Source organism: Hypomesus nipponensis, chromosome 17 (assembly GCF_054491055.1).
Source record: "Hypomesus nipponensis isolate SF chromosome 17, ASM5449105v1, whole genome shotgun sequence".
NCBI classification, from domain to species: Eukaryota; Metazoa; Chordata; class Actinopteri; order Osmeriformes; family Osmeridae; genus Hypomesus; species Hypomesus nipponensis.
The window spans coordinates 10,214,037-10,232,784 of NC_140377.1; the positions used below are offsets into that span (position 1 = coordinate 10,214,037).

Consider the following 18,748-nt stretch of genomic DNA (forward strand, 5'->3'; position numbering starts at 1 on the left):
TCACGATAGAAAGGCAACTGTTTCATTCACTGTTGTATTTATGTACATGTACAGTGTGTTGGTTGACTTACCCTGCTATATTTATTGTGGATACATTTGATAAAATGGTGGGTATACTAGATCACATACATTGCACAAAATAAATATCCTTTATTCACCTTGTGTTCTTTTTGGTGTGTTTCCCTTGTGTGAAAATTATTTGATCAACAATTATTCACTCTTAATAATTATGACCTGGATCCTTAAAATTCTTCAGTAATTTGGATTACTTTGTTTTGAGGATCGATCAAGAATATTAACAGCAGAATGCTGCTAACTGCTTCTGCCACTTTACAGCAAACAAGCTATGATGCTCTCCCTTTCCCTCTGTAACCCAATAGTTGAAATTACTGAAAAAAATGAAACAATACACTTATTATGAAAGCAAATCTTGAAGATGCACACAAGTACTACCATAATGTTAAACGTATGTAAAATTGTACATTTGTCTTGTAGGACCCATTGAGTCTTATTATTAAAATGTTATTTTCTTAATGTTACAAAATTGTTCATCATTAAACTCAGTGTGAGGTTTATAAATCTTATCACTCCTCTAACTTGTTACGCAATACAGAACAATGGCTTTAACATGTTAATGACAAGGGTCTGATTATTTTATTTTTTTACGATTTATAATACAGAAAATGAATTAGAACACCAATAAGCTGAGAAACGTATTACTATAACAAAAATGTAGCTGCATTCATTGAGAAATGTCTTATTCTCATTTGTCTTTCTATTTAGACTAAGGCAGTTCTTTTTCATCATCAAGCTTACTCTGAAACTTTGATATCATAAGCAACCACACCATCAAAAGAGAATCCTAGGTAAAATGTGACATTTTCATTTGCATTTGGCAGAGAGGCAGAATACAAAGGGATGGCCCTTATCTTGCTTTCCCTGGTTGCACCTTTGACAAAGAGTTTTCCATTTTCTGTCCATCCCTCAACTCGTTTCAGTAACTGTACAACCTCTTGGGTTTTCCACACTTCACCACCAAGCCACTTGAGTCTTCTTTCAGTGAGGGTTCCCTTTATGTGCTTTTCAATTGCACTCCGATGAACTATTTTGTTAAGACCTCTTGCTTTCCCAAGGAAAAAGTGGGTTGCTGTCCTACTTTTTCTTGGTTTGGTTTTGAGCATGCAGAGTCTGTGCAGTTCATCAATTGCTAACGCGAGTACATCATAATCTTTTTTTGACCTGGGCTCATCCTCTGGCCAGAATAAGATTGAAAGCAAAAAGAAAGCACTTGGTAGTTTGCTGCCTTCTCTGTAAAATCTCATGCTGATATGTTTAAGCTTTACAAGAGGAACACCCTTTGTAGAGCCAGGTGAAGAACAAGCTAGAGCTATCTGAGTTAAAATGTAGTTGACCAGGTCTGTCTGATCAAGGTCATCCCTTTTGGGGTTTTCTGGATACAAACTTATAATTTGTTCAAGGGTCTGAGTTTTCTTATCAGACAACAGAGAGAGGATCGTTGGGACCGTGCCACCACCTAGTTCGTAAATATTCATTTTCTTTTTAAAGGGGGTGGCCATTTTAGCATCACTATCGTCAAGCATTTGGCTATCTGCATCTGAGACTACACTGATAAAGAAACGAGCATACACAGCACATTTCCGTATCAGCCATTTTCTTGGCATCTTTACTTCATCAGGTTCCCGTATGTCTAGTTCCTCATCCTCCTCATTAATGTCAGTGCGAAAGTAACTGAGGTCTTCTGAAATTGACTCAAGAGCATTTCTAATACTCTGGTGCATTCCTTTCAACTGGCCATGAAACTTCATCCAGGGTTTCATAACTGCCTTTGGGATATACTCAGTAAGCAAATACTTCCTGAGCTCCGACTTTCCATTTTTCTTTGAAAATATATCCACTTTGGATATGAGTTGAAGCAGACGACATGCAACATCCACTTCCCCAAAATATGAGCTGTTTAGGCTGACTGTCTCCGATTTGGGAGCTTTTTCCGAGGCACGAAAAGCAGAAATTCCTTTTAGAGCAATACTGATGATCTCGCTTATCTCATCCGGCCTAGGTTCATCTTTCCCAAAATCATCATGTTGGGCATAAAACCATTTTTTGTACACCTGCCCCTCTGTGTCAAGGATGAAAGTATCATATGGAAGAATCGATTTAGCCTCTTCTGCCCAATGTTGAGCTTCAGTAAATCTTTTGTTTGTGTAAAGCAGCCGTGCAAGCTGCTGGGCTACGAAGGCATCCTTTCCAAAGCAAGAGTATGCAGCCTCCAAAATATCAATAGCTTTTTGAAGACCCTCTTTTTCTGTGTTGACATGTTCAATCAAAGGAGAAAATGTACTGTCTTTGGAGTCTCCTCTGCTGATATTGTTCCGTCTGATGAGCAGATCACGGATGAACTTCAAAAATTCCTCCCTGCCAAACCGATGATTCATCAAGACCTTGTCACACAGGAGATCCTTTGCGATGGAACTTTGAGGGCAATTTGTAGACAGCTGTTGCAAAATTTCTTTTGCGACAAGATGATGGATTTTAATGGATGAGATGTGTGTCGTGCTATCTCTCAGGTGTATGAAAACAAGTTTGGCTTGTTCACTTAGAGAGTTCACAAATGTATGGTATTTGAATCGATCCATTTGCATACCTAAGCCCAGAGAGGCCTCACAGTGGGATACAGATATGTAGGAGTTTTGAACATAACAGTTCAACAGTGCCACAAAACGGATAAGGCGAGTGGTGAGGGATGAATGATCAATTTTGTCTAGAAGATTCTTCACAAAGCCCTCAATATAACTTTTCTGAAATCCCTCTGTCATGAGTACAAAGGCCAGAATGGACTCGGGTTCAAATTCAAGTTCATGTAGTTTCTTTTTGAAAAGACTCTTTTCTCGTTCAGAGAGTCCATGTGTCACTGCTATTATTTCAGATGTCATTGTTCTGCTCATCCTGTGTGGATTGTGGCATCTCTTGCAAATAAGAAGGATGAAACATAAAACCGAGGAATGTATCTTCATTGTTTCAATAGCAGTGCCTAATTCCCTCCTAAGGTCTTCTACATAATCTGCATTGCAGTCATCTAATAGCAAGAGCACTGGGAGACAATTGTTTTTGTCTCTCTCTTCGTATTCTCGCAGACACACTGAGTTTTCACAAACAGTTTGAATCTGGTATGTTGACTTCACAACTGCACACCGGAGTTTGGTCCGGAAATTCCAGATGATCTGATGTGCAACTGTACTTCCACCGCTGCCGGGTTGGTGACATATATATACACTCTCAATAGACCTTTTGGTTGTGTTAGCCTGTAGAATATTATCCAACATTTTGGTTGTCTCTTTGTAAGCGTCTCGCTGAATAATCTCTTCACATTTGCTTTTTTCTGCAAGCCACAGATGCATCCAGCCAATCTTTCCACCCTGGTAGAAATACTTCTCAATGTTGCTGATTTGATACTTGCCCATGACATCCAAGTTTGTTTCATCACATTGGTCAGCACTTACTATATCTAGAGAAAGCATTTTGTCTTCATCAGTGGCCTTCAAGAAACACAGTCCTTTGTTGGACACAGGTATGCGTCTTGTTAGTTGTTTGTTAGAGAGTTGAATGCTTTGAATTGTTGCATCTACGTGAGTCATTGGCATGCCCACAACACTGATTTCTTTGAGCAATTCTTTTCCACAAGATACCTGGGCGAGGCTTGACCACTTGTTGTAGTTATCTTTTGATTCTGAAATTATGGCTAAATCCTCATGGCCGTTCATTTCCGCATAGAACTCATGGAATGTATCTACAAGTGGCTGTTCGGTTTCTGACATCAGCAAGAAAAGCACAACAAATGATCCTTTGGGGAGGATGTCATTACAGATGACAGACACAGTCTTTTTCAGTAGTTTTTTCTTTGTTCTGATCCAAGTTTTTTCATCACATGGACCCTCTCCGCCATGGTAATCTCCTCGCCCATTGCAAAATATCCAGCTTGTCATATCAAAGAGCTGTAAGTTTTTTTTTAAATCTGTGGTGCTCATAACATTTTCATTTGCATAGTCATGCAAAAAGTGCAGGTTGGCAGCATGGTGTTTTCGATATTTTCCACACAGGCCAGATATCTTTGAATCAGGGTCAAAATCAAAAACACAAAATATGTTCATGTGCACTAAGAAGTTGATAGTTGTCAGATGTTCTTCCTTAAACTTGTTTGTCACAATGATGTATGACAGTGAGTCATCCATGTATTTCTTTCCACAAGTCAAGAGGATAGATAGTTTTCTCCCAAGATCCTCATTGCAATCAGTTATAGTTTGATTAATTGAAGATTCTGCTTCTTCCCTCTGTAGGTCTTTCTCCTTCAGTCCTTGAATGAATTGGACTAAATCTTGGTCAGCAATGTGTGGTGTATTAGCCCCCACTCTGTAATATGGTGCTTTTTCCTCTAGGATTACTTTATTGGCCTTTTCACTAAATTTGGGAATTCCAACGCTGTACAGTTTACCTTTCACTACACTTGCTTCTGGGACAATGTCAAATTCAACGATCCATGTTACCTCACTGCCCTGCCCATCAATTACCTCAATAAACTTTGGATTCTTAATGCATCTTCTGGCCTCTGTTTGTTGTTCAGATCCTTTGAAACATTTTTCAATGTAGTCTAATGCATCCACATAGTCACTTTGGTTTTCAATTGGTATTCCAATTATTTCACCATGTTTGAAGCCTTTTTTCTTATCCATGACCCCAAAGTGTATTGTGCCATTGGTACGCATATTCATGCATCCACATGCAAACCTGAGTACTTCACTCGCGACTTTTGCCTTGAGCTTAATCGATTCTAATTTAATAGCAATTTCCAGTGACTTGTATTCATGGCAAGGAACAATCATGTTGTCTATGCCAGTCTCTGGAGGGAGCACCCTGTGCTTGACATATCTGAAGTCTTTGTCATGTGCATCAAATTTTCGGAAGTCACTAATAGGCAAAGTTGCTCCATCTGCAATTGTTGGGTCATTTTCATTTATTCCAATTATATCTTCATCCTCAGTCTGTTTACTGGATGCCTTAGAACTGCGGTCTGAGTTTTGAGAGGATGCAACACCAAGTTCTGGCTTGTTTTTGGGTTCTAGTGGTTTACTGCAGTCTAATTTTGTTTTATGTGGTCCTGGCTTTGAAAGTTCTTGTCGTTTTAGCATTAACAGCTCAATTTGACCACCTTTCATGTGAATTGTGTCCAGTAGATATTCTTTTTGTAGCTCCATTAGGACGGGCCCCGTAACCTCCTCTTCATCCATTTTCTGAATGTATTTGTCTTTTATTCCAATAGATTTCAACCAAGAGCTAACATGCAACTCTGTCCATGTGCTACATGGTAACTCGGTCCAATCTGTAAAACAGAAATCCCAGCCATTTTAGATGAGACTTATTACACGCATATTAGATTAGTACTTCAGGTCAAATAATTATGACAATTATTTAGGCAAAAAAGATTATAACTGTATTTTGCAATTTAGAATTGAGGTGTGTCCTATTAAGGACACAGTGTGATCTTAAGTCATAAAAGGTTGTCTGCTTGATAGTACTCTTTAGAATCATGTAGCACAAGTTATTGCAAGTGTCATTCCCTCGAAAAGTGTATCATAGCCTTGCATATGAGCAGTTTTTTATGGTCTGGTATGCACTTTGTAATGAGTGGAATGAGACAGGAGCTAAGAAATCTGAGGTAGTGAGAGGAGGTGAGAGATGATTGTGGACTGTGAGAGGTGGTGATGGTGATGGTTGTGTTTCTTTTTTTCCAGTTGTCAGCTTATCAACCTAGAATGTGTAGCAGCCTGCAATTATAAACACGATTGACTCACAACCGTTTGAACCGAGAGACCCAGAATTTGAACCACTTCAAAAGTGAAGGTAGTGTCACTGAAACAAGATAAATAGCTGCAAGGAGCAATTGGGATTCCTCTTGAAGTTAAGGGACTGTGGGACCATTGTTAGCACATGGTCACTTCATCATGAAGGAATGAATAATTAATTTAATTTAATGAGACCTCTCTGTCCAAAGTAGATGGTGTACAACTTATTGTTTTGTATTTTGGCAGAAAATGAAATATTTGACAATATGTCATATTGATACATATTGCATCATGTCTGATTCATTTCTATAAGATTTACTGCAGTGAATTGTAAACCGTAGTGAGGTGGCATTCTTGTTTTGTAAAGCGATTTTATAAAAGATACATCGTAGTCAGGAACACAGGGTAACTAAACTTACCCCGCACCAGATTGTGAGAGGCCGCGACATGCCAGTACCGGCGCACAGGCATCAGAACCAAACCAAAGTGAAACTTGATGTGTCAAACTGTACATGCCTTTGTGAAACAGGTCTCTAAAATCCAACAAGCCATCCACCAGCAGGAAAGGCCGAGGGCAGAGCTGTTGCAGGAGGGACGGGCCCCAGACGTCATCAGAATCCAACCTGGTGACCGGGTCTTTGTCAAAACCTACCGTAGGAAGTGGAACACTCCTCGGAGAGACGGCCCTTACACTGTGACCAAAGCAACAGCAACTGCTGTACAGGTTGAGGGATCAAACACGTGGTTTCACCTGAACCACTGCGTCAAAGATCCCCGGCCCAATCCAATGAGATCAGTTCATACCCTGTCTGCACATTCGAACCAAAGCAATGATGTTCCAGCTAACAATGAAAACTCTTCTATTGTGTGTGGTCCTCCTAAGCTTAGGAGGGACAATGGTGTTGGGGAACCCCCGTCCGGAGGTTCCCCAAAAGGAGGGGATAGAGAGTCCAGACCACAAACCAGATCCAGGGGTCGAGCCAGTGAAGGTTCACCAAAGAGGGCCAGTGCCAGAGGCCATCGAACCTCCAACAGCCCCGCCAGTGAACCCGATGGCGTCGCTACTCGTGCAGCCGCTAAAAGAAGAGCAGCTAAGCGAGCAAGGGACGATCCTGGCAGACCCCACACCTGCACCGCAGAACCCCCCTCTGAGCCACCCGCTCCGTGAGGGAGAGGTAGGTGGGATGACATTGGATGTTTTAGGAAACGGGATGAGCAGCAAAGACCTTGATACAGTATGTATAGCACAAGTAATCACCCATGTAATGCCATTAATTAACACATTGGAGAGTTTTGAGGATGAATTAAAGGTTGCACCAAAACATCTATACATTGGGATAAGGGGTGTCTGGATGATCATTACTGAGAAGAAATGTGGTCTTAAACATGTAGGAACTCAAATACTGGCGGCAGAGAATTGTCTAGACGGTGCATGTTCAGTGGCAGGATCTACATGGCAAATAGGTACAGGTGAACCCAAACAAACACCCCCACAGAACATGTTTGAAGTAGTAAGAGGGAGCCTCAGACCTCTTGGCCAACTAACCATGGAAAGGGATTACCCCCACAAAAAGTACCAGTCGATACCCCAGGGCCAAGAAAATATACATAGCCTGATATTATGTGCGGTAAATGCGCTTGCCACGGCTCTTCCCAAGCAACTAGTGATGCAGCTGTGCCCCCTAACTCTTACCAGAGGTAAAACAGGTAGGGATCGCAGCAGAGAACAGAGAGTGGAGACTTCTAGTACAGGGTGTGTCTGATGAGAAATGGGAAATAAGGGGCCCCAGTCAAAAACTTACCAGAAGGGTCAGTTGTTGGACAACTATTTGTCATGTCCAGTTACATCAACCAGGAGGGCTACTGATTGAGGGACAGCCAAAAGACGAGTTGCGAGATTCACTTAAGCTAATACAAGGAACCACGACTACTTTAACATGCCGCATCAGAACAGCACTAGAACCCGACCCTGAGAGTGATGTAGAGGAGTGGACCACTCCCCAGAGATACCCCCTAAGACAGTTCAAGCTCCCGATAGAAGGTGAACTACCTACTAACTGGGCACAGAGGAATATGGGAGACTGTGCTGTACAGGTCTGGATGAATGCAGCCCCACGTTGCCTACCAGTGATAATGCACTGGCGAATGATGATCACTGCCAAGATAGAGGAGGATGACACATGGTGGGATATTCAGTTGACTGACTATCCAACATTCCAGTTAGCAGCCATATCTGACTCAGGCACATGTCACCTCAGCAGTTTTAATAACTTTCACCTTCCCTTGTCTGTAGCATGTGAACAAAACAGGTGTGCCCTGGTGCGTCAGGGAGGAGCTTGGATCGATAGGAATGAGCTCTCCTACGGACGCACCAACTTACAAGGCTCTAGAATTTACAAAACCACAGACCAAAAGAGAGACCAGCTAACAGATACCAGGTAGGTATACTGTTCGGAGTTAGTCCCACCCCGGTGTCGCTAGCTTGAGCAGATCAGGTTGCCTTTTTCCATCTAGAGAACTGCATCACGGCAGCAATGACCTTATTGCTACCCTATCAGGATGAAAACCAGATCTGTGAGGTCAGGGAAACCTTATCACAGACTGACGGAACATCTTTCCTGTCAATACAAACAATCTCAGGGCTATGGAGGTGGGCATCAGCAGTTCAAACCCCTTATTGTGTTGTGATGGCAGAGACAGGGCCGGTGCATGTGACTGCAAGAATAGGGTGTTTTGAGAATGAATGCATGGTTGATCGCACCCACCTACCGTTGATCTCTGACGCACGAGCTAGGGTATACTGACCACACCCTCTTAATGAGGGAGTGGGGAGAGTAGATAAAAACAATGGGTGCCAGATACAGGTACCACCTGACCAGGAGGCCTCCAAGAGACGCAGACGACAGGTAGACCCCAACGCACCACCTGCGTTAACTACTCTACAACGTTTAATTTTGTCAACTAAAATACCTTTTGTCACCCCCGAAGAAACTCGATTCACCCGCCCCATGACAGTGAAGGCAGGAGAGGACAGCATCTGCGGCCTGTCCAGAGCAGGGACCAAGGACACCTTGCGGTAATGGGGTGAGTCAGAATGCACCTTCACCATAACCAGGGCAGTAAATGGCTGGGATATGGCTGTCCGGTTCGCGCCACAGTGGACACGGGCCTAGGAAATTGAGTATGAAATACAGGTTCAGGCCCCAGAGCAGATCCGACAACCAGCCCCCGTCCCCGCACTAAGAGAGTGGGGCCAGGGAAACGGACACACTCCAGAGGACTGCTCAAGGAGGGGCTGCACAATCACTGGTATCTATGGACAGAATTCACCACGCAGGCTAATGGGTTAACCGATTGCTATGTGCTCCAAGCCTAGACCCAAGGAGCTGTATGTTACGTCCACTCATTTAGGTTGGGAGGAGTGTGTGGATGGCAAGCCAGCCAGGAGTGTCTCTAATTCTAGAGAAGTCATTTGAGTGCTATGAGAAGCAGGGCAGTGTGGATGTAGGCACAGTACCAGAGGAGGACTGCAGCTATATCTGGGAAGTGGGTGGAGTCTGTACAAAAGTGATAGATGAACAAGCCAGACAGATAAAGGGAAAAAAGCAAGGCGTCCAATTCCACCGTCCTGTCCCTACCACTTCCAGAACCAAGTAGTCGCTGATGGTTTTTGGCTGTGTGACTATGCAATCCACTGTCCATTCTACTGGTGGGGTGGGCAGGGAGATGTGCCAGGGTACATGCAGTCACCCATGTGATCCACTTCAAGTTAGCCCAAGCATCAGGCAAACTCCAGGGGTCTCATCGCACTTGGCGGGCCTTTACATCTGACGTAACGATCAACGCTTTCAGTCAGCCAAGAGGGGTGCCCAATGACTTTAAAGCTAGAAATGAGGTGGCCTCAGGATTTGAATCCATCTTACCATGGATAACGGTAAATAAGAACACTGAATGGATCAATTACCTGTATTATAATCAGCAGCGTTTCATTAACTATGCTGATGAGGCTCTCACCGCCCTGGGACAGCAGCTGTCAGCAACTTTGGCCATGGCCTGGCAAAATTGACAGGTACTGGATTGGCTGCTGGCTGAGCGTGGGGGATCAGAAGGTTGCATGTTCAAATCACGACGGGGTCACCAGTTATGTTGCGGACTTCAAAAATGGCCACAAACTTCAAGAATAGGCTTTAGTCAGAGATCGGATACAAAGGCTTGTTTATTGCACAAGGTTGGGAAAACATGCGCAAGACAGTCTCAGCCGAGGTTGTCTAACTAAAACATGATTCCAGCCGATATTTATGCAGAGAGTTACACATCATACAGATATATTTGTGGCTACACATTGACAATCAGTCTTGGGTAATATCAGAAACAAATGGGAAGAATGTTTGTTTGGCCTTGTTGATGAGTCCCCAAGGGTCAGTTGTTGTGGGCTCAAAAACCCTATATTGGGGAATGAGCCTTTGAGAGGTCAGCTCAGGACACAGACCTCTTTTTAAGGACAAGCTATAATACACAACCCAGGCAAAGAGAGGGAGGAGTCAGCTGGTTGTTGTCGAGAGCTCAACATCCACAGGGTGTTTCCTTTTATGGGCCTCTTCTGTGTTCCTGATAAAGCAATCTGTATTAGAATGTTCTGCTCCTGCCAATACTTCCACTAGGTCAGGCTGACATTAAGAAGAGCTGCTGACAGGAGGGGGAACTGCCCTTTGAAATGAAGCAATAGTCTTGGGGAATAGCCCCCATCTGTTGATCAGTGCTCCAGGACGATTGCCAAGGTACAATCATAAGTATTCGTATGACGTGCATGAATTGTATAAATATCGGCTGTACTGACTTCTAGGCAGGCTTCTCTAGCTGAGACGCCTAACGAATGTAACTTACGATTCCTGGCACAAAAAAGGAAACCTTTGTTAACCGACCAACAACTTAAGACTAAAGTTCTTGTACTATTAAACCTAAGCCTTTGGACCAAGAGAAAAGGTCCACCATACAGTTTAATCCGGATGGGCAGTTTCTATGTTAAAGTGACCTGAATCTCTGTACCGTACAAAACTCAGAGAACTCTTGTCGGGACAAAGCATTTCATTGAGGATGACGTCAATGAGAGCACTAAAGTTGGCATATCCCAGGAAATGTTTATGAAAATGTGTTGCACACGAAAATGATCCAGCTAGTTCCTCGTGCACATGGACGTTGGGTACAGCCTGGTGTCATACCAGAGGCTACTTACAGAGGCTCGTGTTCTGATCTGACCTCCGCATGGGCTGTGTCCTTAGCTAACCCCAACATAGTGTGTATGTCTAAAATACAGGTTTTCCAAGACCACCACAATAACATTATTTATTATATGGCAACAACGGTACGAGCGTTGTGATTGGCTAATGGGGAGTCATGCCAGCCGCGTATTGCCCTCCTCGCCGGTCAATTCATTGATACCATGTACGTCACTGTGTTTAAGCGCCGCCATCTTTGTGTCTGAAAGTGTAGCTAAGCCCCGGTCACACCATAAACATAGAACAGAAAGCACAGAAAGTAACCCACAGAAAGTAAAAAATCCCTGCCATATGTTGTGCTGTTGGATGCAACAACAGTCGCCAAAATAACCCAGAGATCCAATTTCAGTGTATCCAAAAAGATTTTGATTGGCGTAATAAATGGTTGGCTGCAATTAGAAGAGACAACTGGCAGCCAACATCTAACTCAATATTGTGCAATGAACACTGTATCAGGTAAGTTAAAAAAATAAAATAAAAACCTTTGTATCTGATAAATTGGCACTAGCTGCGTTTGCCCTTTTAAGCTAATTATTTTTTTAACAGGAAAATGTTTACACAAGCTGAGTTGTTTATGGTGAGCTATAACATTGTTAAACGAACGTTAGCTAGTCGCTACGTTATTCAAATTGTGTAGTAAGCTAGCTAACGAAGCTGATGCCTCACATGACATGTACAACTAGTTATAAACCTACCTGTACTTAGTACAGTATGTGGATAAGAGAATATCTGAGAGAAAAAAATGAAAGGGAAATGACCTACCTTAGGTTGGCCAATATCTTAATAGTATGCACATATTTAATATCCTACCATTCTTTCCTATCTGCTTATACGTATGTCGGGAAAGGAGAGTTGGGGCTAACGTTTCGCAGACTTTAAGGGACAAAATAAAGTTGACGGTAATAAATATGGATCGCAGGCAATAATAAATGTTTTTTTCGAAATATCGTTGTCTTTCTGCTTCATTTATGTGCTATGTTTGTGACTCTGTTCGTTGGCTAACTATGAAACTGAGTTAATATAACTAGAGTAAGCTACTTTTGTCTTCCAAGATGGCGTCCCCATTCATTTCTATGAAAAGTGCTCAGTGGCGCAGTGAGGCAAGCGAGAGCGCGAGACTGGACGCGGCCATATTTCCACTTCCGTGTCTTCCGGTCTAGCTTTAAACAGTGGCTCTTTTTCTCTCTAGCTCCGAGACCTCGTGCACGCGTGCAACTAGCTGTACACGTCATACTTTGCAACAACCAGTCGCGAGCATAGATTTATATGGTTACGAGCGTGTGAGCTAAAGCATTGCAGTGGCAGAATCTATGGGCAGAAAGTCCGATAAGAATCAGAGACATGATGCAAACTTAACGGAAATGTATTCTGTCACTGTATAGTATTCCTTCCACTTGTTTTTTTGAAATAGGCTATAGGGCTAAATATAGGGCTATTCTAGATGGAACACATCACATAGGCCTATGTTGCATTCTTGTTGCATGTTTCTTTGTGATATGAGTATGATTTCCAACGCATTGTATCCGATTAAATAAACTGTTAACATGAACAGCTCCGTCGTTGTTATCGCCAGGCAAAGAAAGCTTAGTTATTTTGTTAACCGAAATCTTCCATAATGCAGACTTACCATAGACCTACTGTCAACTTTATATTCAAACGAAATGCCACAAAATTCACACTGCCTTCAATTTATCATCAGTGTAGAAATGTGGCCAGTGTTTTAAGTTCATCCTACAAAACCAAACGCCTATTAATGGATATAACGTGATCTAACAAGACTTGGTAATAATGTAATAAATAAAAGCTTGAGAACTGTGTCTAAAATATACTTTATTGAACACTTGCCTTTGAAAGGGGCTTATTCACAGAACCATATAGGCTACAAGACGTTTCCATCAGATGTAAGTGGGGGTGAAACATAATCACTGATGACCTTCATTGTCCCACAAATGCAGACTGGCTTGATGACACAATCAAAAAAAATGTGTTTGTTTAACAAAAGCTTCGGAAGGCAAGACTAATATTATTTAAATATATATCATTTCCGATTGTGGTTAACAGTTAAAGTATTAATCTTCGTCTTTGCTCCATGCAGATACACATGTCAACAATATGCTCACGCTTAACATAATATAGGCCTATTTGCCATCATGTCATGAACGTTTTTACGAAATATCAAATCTGTTTTAAAATAACGGGAATAAACTATTAACAACATTTCATGTATGTATGACAACCATTTGCTAAACTTGCTACAACAAGGCAGGCAACTCAAGCCATTTCTCCCTGTGCTCATTCAATATACAAGTCTATGGCACATTCAGCTCAATGTAAATCGGCCATCGGCCAATGTGAACTTTTGTGCTCGTGTCCTGTTAGTATGTAGTAGTTTGAGCCAGGTTCGAGAATGGAACAAAAATTATTGGGGGAGTTTTGTAAATGTTGACTGGAGTTAATAGAAAAAAAACTACATCCACCGGGGCCGTTGCTTCAAGCCGAGGGGCGAGGAGTGGGGGTCTGGTTGAGTCAGACACAAAGGCTGTTTCTCAATCCACATTTTTTTCCGTTCTTGTCTTCTTGCGAACTCGTTTGACGTCATCTTTCATTGCCCAAGTACCGTTCCAATCCAAAGAACACAAGTCACCAAGAACGCTCATATCCACTTCCCCCTAAGGTAAAAGAGATATGCTTCAAGATTTTAAATGAGATTTATCCAACAAACGAATTCTTAAGATTAAGATTTGGTTTTGAAGCAGATACTTGTGTATTTTGTGGTGAGGAAGTGGAAAGTTTGGAACATGTGTTCTTTCAATGTGAATCGGTGCAGTCCTTTTGGAATAATCTGTGGAGCTGGCTAAAATCCAAAGATATTATAATGCCACCTTTGACAGTACAGACATTCAAATTTGGTGTTTTTGTGGAGGATAAGAACTTGGATTTTGTTCTCAATGTTGTGATCTTATTGGGGAAGTTCTTTTTACACAAATGTAGATACTTTAAGACCAAACCCATCTTAAATCATTGGAAGAATGAGTTAAAATCTTTGAGTAAATCCCTAAAGCTGATCAAAGTCAAGAAAGCTCTTAAATTGGTTTCCTTGTTAGATACCTTTAAATTAATCTGAGATGACCCTATGTTGCGTATATGTAGAGATATTATTAGTTATATGTTTTTTGGTGATATTATTTGTCCTTATGTTTGTTATGTAGATATTATTTTTATTGTCTTGATCTCTGTTGTTGTCAAGTATTGTATATATCTGTCTATACGTTGTATTTTTGTTCAAACTGAGGCAGGAGATATATTCATTGATCTGGAATCTTCTGTTTAAGTGCCTGGATTGTTTGTATTTGATCTGAATAAAAAAAAAAAAAAAAAAAAAAAAAAAAGTCACCAAGAACGCCAAAAAATACCCGGAAATGTTCTTGATCCGCCCCTTTTATCGAGGATGCATCGGATGGTGACTTCAGAGCCTGTTTAAGGATAGCCTGCCCACTCCCTATTAAGCCCCATTGTACCGAATTTTGTTGCAGTTCCACCAGAGTTCCACTGGGAGTGATTGCGGTCGAGTGCAACATGAATGGGAGTCTATGGAGCTAAACGGCTAAATTTGTCTCTTTCGCCTGATTGTCGTTGATAAATCTGTGATTTGATGGTTTTCGCATGTTCAACATGGATTACAGGTCAAAAGTTGAATGAACGAGTACTTATTTCCTTCGATTTCTTACAGGGTAAGTCGTCGTTGCCCATAACATGCTAGCATTCTGCTAACGAATGCTGATTGGTTAGAGAAGGACTGACTACGACAAGAGATCCCGCTTGATGGCATCCGAAGCAGAAACAGAATGTCAGAGCATTAGCAACATTAGCAACAACATTAGCGAGCCAAAACTCTTTCTAGCATGTGTATTGACAGGGAAAGCCTAACCTGCCAGCTGTGTTGTCAATGCCTCGAGAGAAAAGTGGAAGTTACCAGAGCTTAACTTCAAGCAGTAGCTCTGGTCGTACAATTTGTATGACGTCAATGCCATTTTCAAAGGCTTTTTAGAACAGAAAGGCGACTTTAAAAAAATCTAACACCCAGTGGTGTGTATTTTTTTTGCCTCCCCTTTCGATTTCAGAATTCAAATTACTAGACAAAAAGTGATATCCTGAGAAAAGTGGATTTTGAGGGGTATAGCGCCATAGACTTCCATTCATTCTGCACTCGACCGTTAGCGCCCTCATATGAAACGTCAGTGGAACTGCAACCAGTTCAGAACCCCGGGAAGTTTCCCGAGAGGAAACGTAAAATTACAGGTAGAGGGACAATTTTTTTGCTTTGTTATCTAGTTTTTGTAGTTCGTCAGTGTTAACATAATGCTGCGACTCCAGGAAAACCCTAACCATCTCAATTCATTCTCCATCCTTGCAAGACCATTCTCGCAAGGACGCTTGCAAGAATGTTCTTCAAAAGAATGTACTTGCGTTCTTAGCGTTCTTCGGATTGATAAACAGCCAAAGATAGCGGCAGGCTTCACGGAAGTAACGTATTTGGTATCCATGCCCTCTGACGTCAGCTTTAAAATGAGCAATATCGACGTTTCAGCTGCTGAGTTTTACTATCCAGATGATGCTGAAAAGATTAGTCATCGAAAGTGAGGATGAAGACTAGACTCTTTGAATCACTTGTGTCGTTATTTTGTGTTGAAATTAAAGCCATTTTAGCAGAACCATGTTGTCCACTTTCTATCAAAAGTAATGAGTTGCTAGTCAACACATGAAACACACCGTGAGAAGACTTAAGAGCTAGCTACAATTAGCCTAGAGGTACCATTTATTTTCGTTTTCAAAATGAAAAGAAGCTAAATGCCATATAATAAACTACTTACTAACCTCGACCGTTCGGTCATGCCAGGAAATATCAAACCTCGGCTTTGCCGTATCAACCTCGCTATCGCTATATTTCCCGGCATGACCTCACTCTCGGTTAGTAAGTAGTTAGTAATGCTACCTGTTGCTAATGTTTTTAGGTCATTGTTTTATGAGTGACAAAATGTACTTGTATGGAAGCAAATCGTGACCAAAATTCAAATGAATGAAAATGCATTTCCAGAAATGCATTTTCATTTTAAGAATGTGGCTGCAAAATCGTGACCACAATTCAACTTCAAATGCATTTCCAGACATGCATTTTCATTTTCAAGAAAGTGGCTGCAAAATCGTGACCACAATTCAAATTCAAATGCCGCCCCCTACCGAACAAGCTGGAGAAGAGCGGCTACTGACGTCATTCTGCGCCGCTCAGAATGCTTTTTCGTTCATTGTGCATTTCACGATTTCTGGAAATGCATTTGAATTTGAATTGTTGTCACGATTTTGCAGCCAAGTTCTTAAAATGAAAAAGCATTTCTGGAAATGCATTTGAATTTGAATTGTGGTCACATGTTTGCAGCCACTTTCTTGAAAATGAAAATGCATGTCTGGAAATGCATTTGAAGTTGAATTGTGGTCACGATTTTGCAGCCACATTCTTAAAACGAAAATGCATTTCTGGAAATGCATTTTCATTCATTTGAATGTTGTTCACGATTTGCTTCCATATACTTGTTGGTTGATAACCTTTGCATTATCGAAGAAGAATTAGTTAATTTGAGACAGGCCTGTTAACCCCTTTATTGTGTTCACATTTGACCCGTGTTTGAATACATTGACAAGCACAGAATTAAAGCCCAAAATATCCAATTAAATGTTTTATCTGCCAAGTAACATATTAGCCATCCATATTCATGATTAAATATATACTGTATGACTTGGAATTTTGAACTTGAACTTACAATGTGCACGTTTTATGTACAAAAAGACACAATTTATCTATTTTCGGTTATGATGTACAGGTCAGGCAAATTATTTATAAGACCATAAGAAGAGGGTAATGATAATGTCACTTCCCAAAAAGTGGCCTCATTGTTTGATTTGTATACCCCAGGAAGGTACACCAGGTAAGCTTTGAAATGGCATGTGGCAATGTGGCAATGGCCATGTTGGTAATGTCAGTAATTGGTTGGGTGGGGGGGTGGGTGGAGGATGTGTGTGAAAGAGAGAGTGGGATGGGTAGGTGTGTGTGTGGGATCAGACTGCATGCTACAATTGAATTCAAGTCAATGCGATTCAGTGGCATGACACATAATTTGAATACTTTTACACAATATTAATATACTATTTTTGTGAGTTTAAAGGCCAAAAAAACCTACGGAAGAACTAAGAAGTTGGAATAATTATAAAGAGAAATAGGAAAATAATATGCTTAACACCATTTTCACAAATAGGTTGTGATTGTAAAAAACTGCCTGGGCACAAACCTGGGCAAATGACCGAGTAGGCTCCAAGCAGCATTTTTATGATGTCATTATGTAAACGTTTCACAAAGTATTTTTGAACTACACAAAGGTATTTTGATACAAAACATGTAGCCAGTTCCATCAACTCTATCAAATACAAATGTATTATAAATACTTCCCATTCCTGGGTGTGAGCAATTTAATGTATGAACTTGTTGCTTTTCATTGAACCACACCTGCCAACCATATAATGCGCAGAAGTAAGTGTGACTTTACTTAAGGATGAGACACTCTAGGGTGTAGTTTGTTAGAAAGAAAAACAGTTAACAGTTAGATTGACCTTGATCCTGCGAACTATAATAATTGACCATTATTATATATTATTCTGTATCTGCAAGAACTTACCCATGTTTGTCAGATGTCTTGGTGAGTAGTTATTGCTAAGAGACAGAGAGACAAGGCAAATATGGTGACTACAATATCTTGCTTTCTCAGAAACCAACGTCACATGCCAATGGTGGAAAAATGTGTGTCCTGCATATTGAATATGTTTATGGTATGCACCTTCCTACCTTCCTTGTTTGTATGAACTTACATGGTGAATAAAGCCTATTCTGATTCTGATAGTTGTTATCAAAAGTTCAAATCACATGTAAATAATAATTATAAGAATAAAAGAAAAGCTAAAACAGAGTTACTTGATTAGGTTTTCTAAAACCAAACTAATAAACTGAAGTAAAAAATATGCTTACCTGTTGTGTGTGCTGTTGTGGTGTTCGTGACACACTGGGAAACTCCCTAGTGATATAAATATTTATATTACCAAGAAGGTGAGCCAAGCTGTACCATGTCCTATTTGCATATTTTCTTGACCAACAAATTAAATACAATCTTTATATTCAGACCAACAGAGTTTCTAATATAGCCAAACGCTAATTTAATTTTGCATGGGTCAGTGCTTAATAAAAGTCACTACTTTGAAAGTATTCTGCACACTGCTGTCGAAGGACAATACAGTAACCAGGAAATAGAATCTCAAGCTACAAAATTGAAGCAAGCAGGAAACAGAAACTTAAAAAGAGGAATAGGTTTACTTCAGTATGAAACAAAAGTTGGATTTAAAGGCACATAGGAATTATAGGATAACAGTTCAGGATAACAATTAAATTTGTGCTGTTAGTAAAACTTTGATAGTAAAGTATAACCATTTGTTAATATTTAGTTCGAATCTAAAATGTTTATGTATCATTTAGCTGTCAAATTGCTATTAATTAAACTTGAAATCTCTTACCTATTT

The 18,748-nt window shown here is 40.8% G+C and overlaps 1 protein-coding gene across 1 annotated transcript; it reads right to left on the reverse strand.

The window, feature by feature from the left end:
- Positions 1-110: 110 nt before the first annotated feature.
- On the reverse strand, positions 111-17,868 carry LOC146253482 (sterile alpha motif domain-containing protein 9-like). Its single transcript, XM_084677077.1, has 2 exons — positions 17,857-17,868; positions 111-5,392 (listed from the first exon to the last, which is right to left on the reverse strand). Exons 1-2 carry the CDS (start codon positions 17,858-17,860, stop codon positions 813-815), a joined length of 4,584 nt encoding a protein of 1,527 aa, XP_084533203.1. The 5' UTR covers positions 17,861-17,868; the 3' UTR covers positions 111-812.
- Between the last annotated feature and the right edge of the window lie 880 nt (positions 17,869-18,748).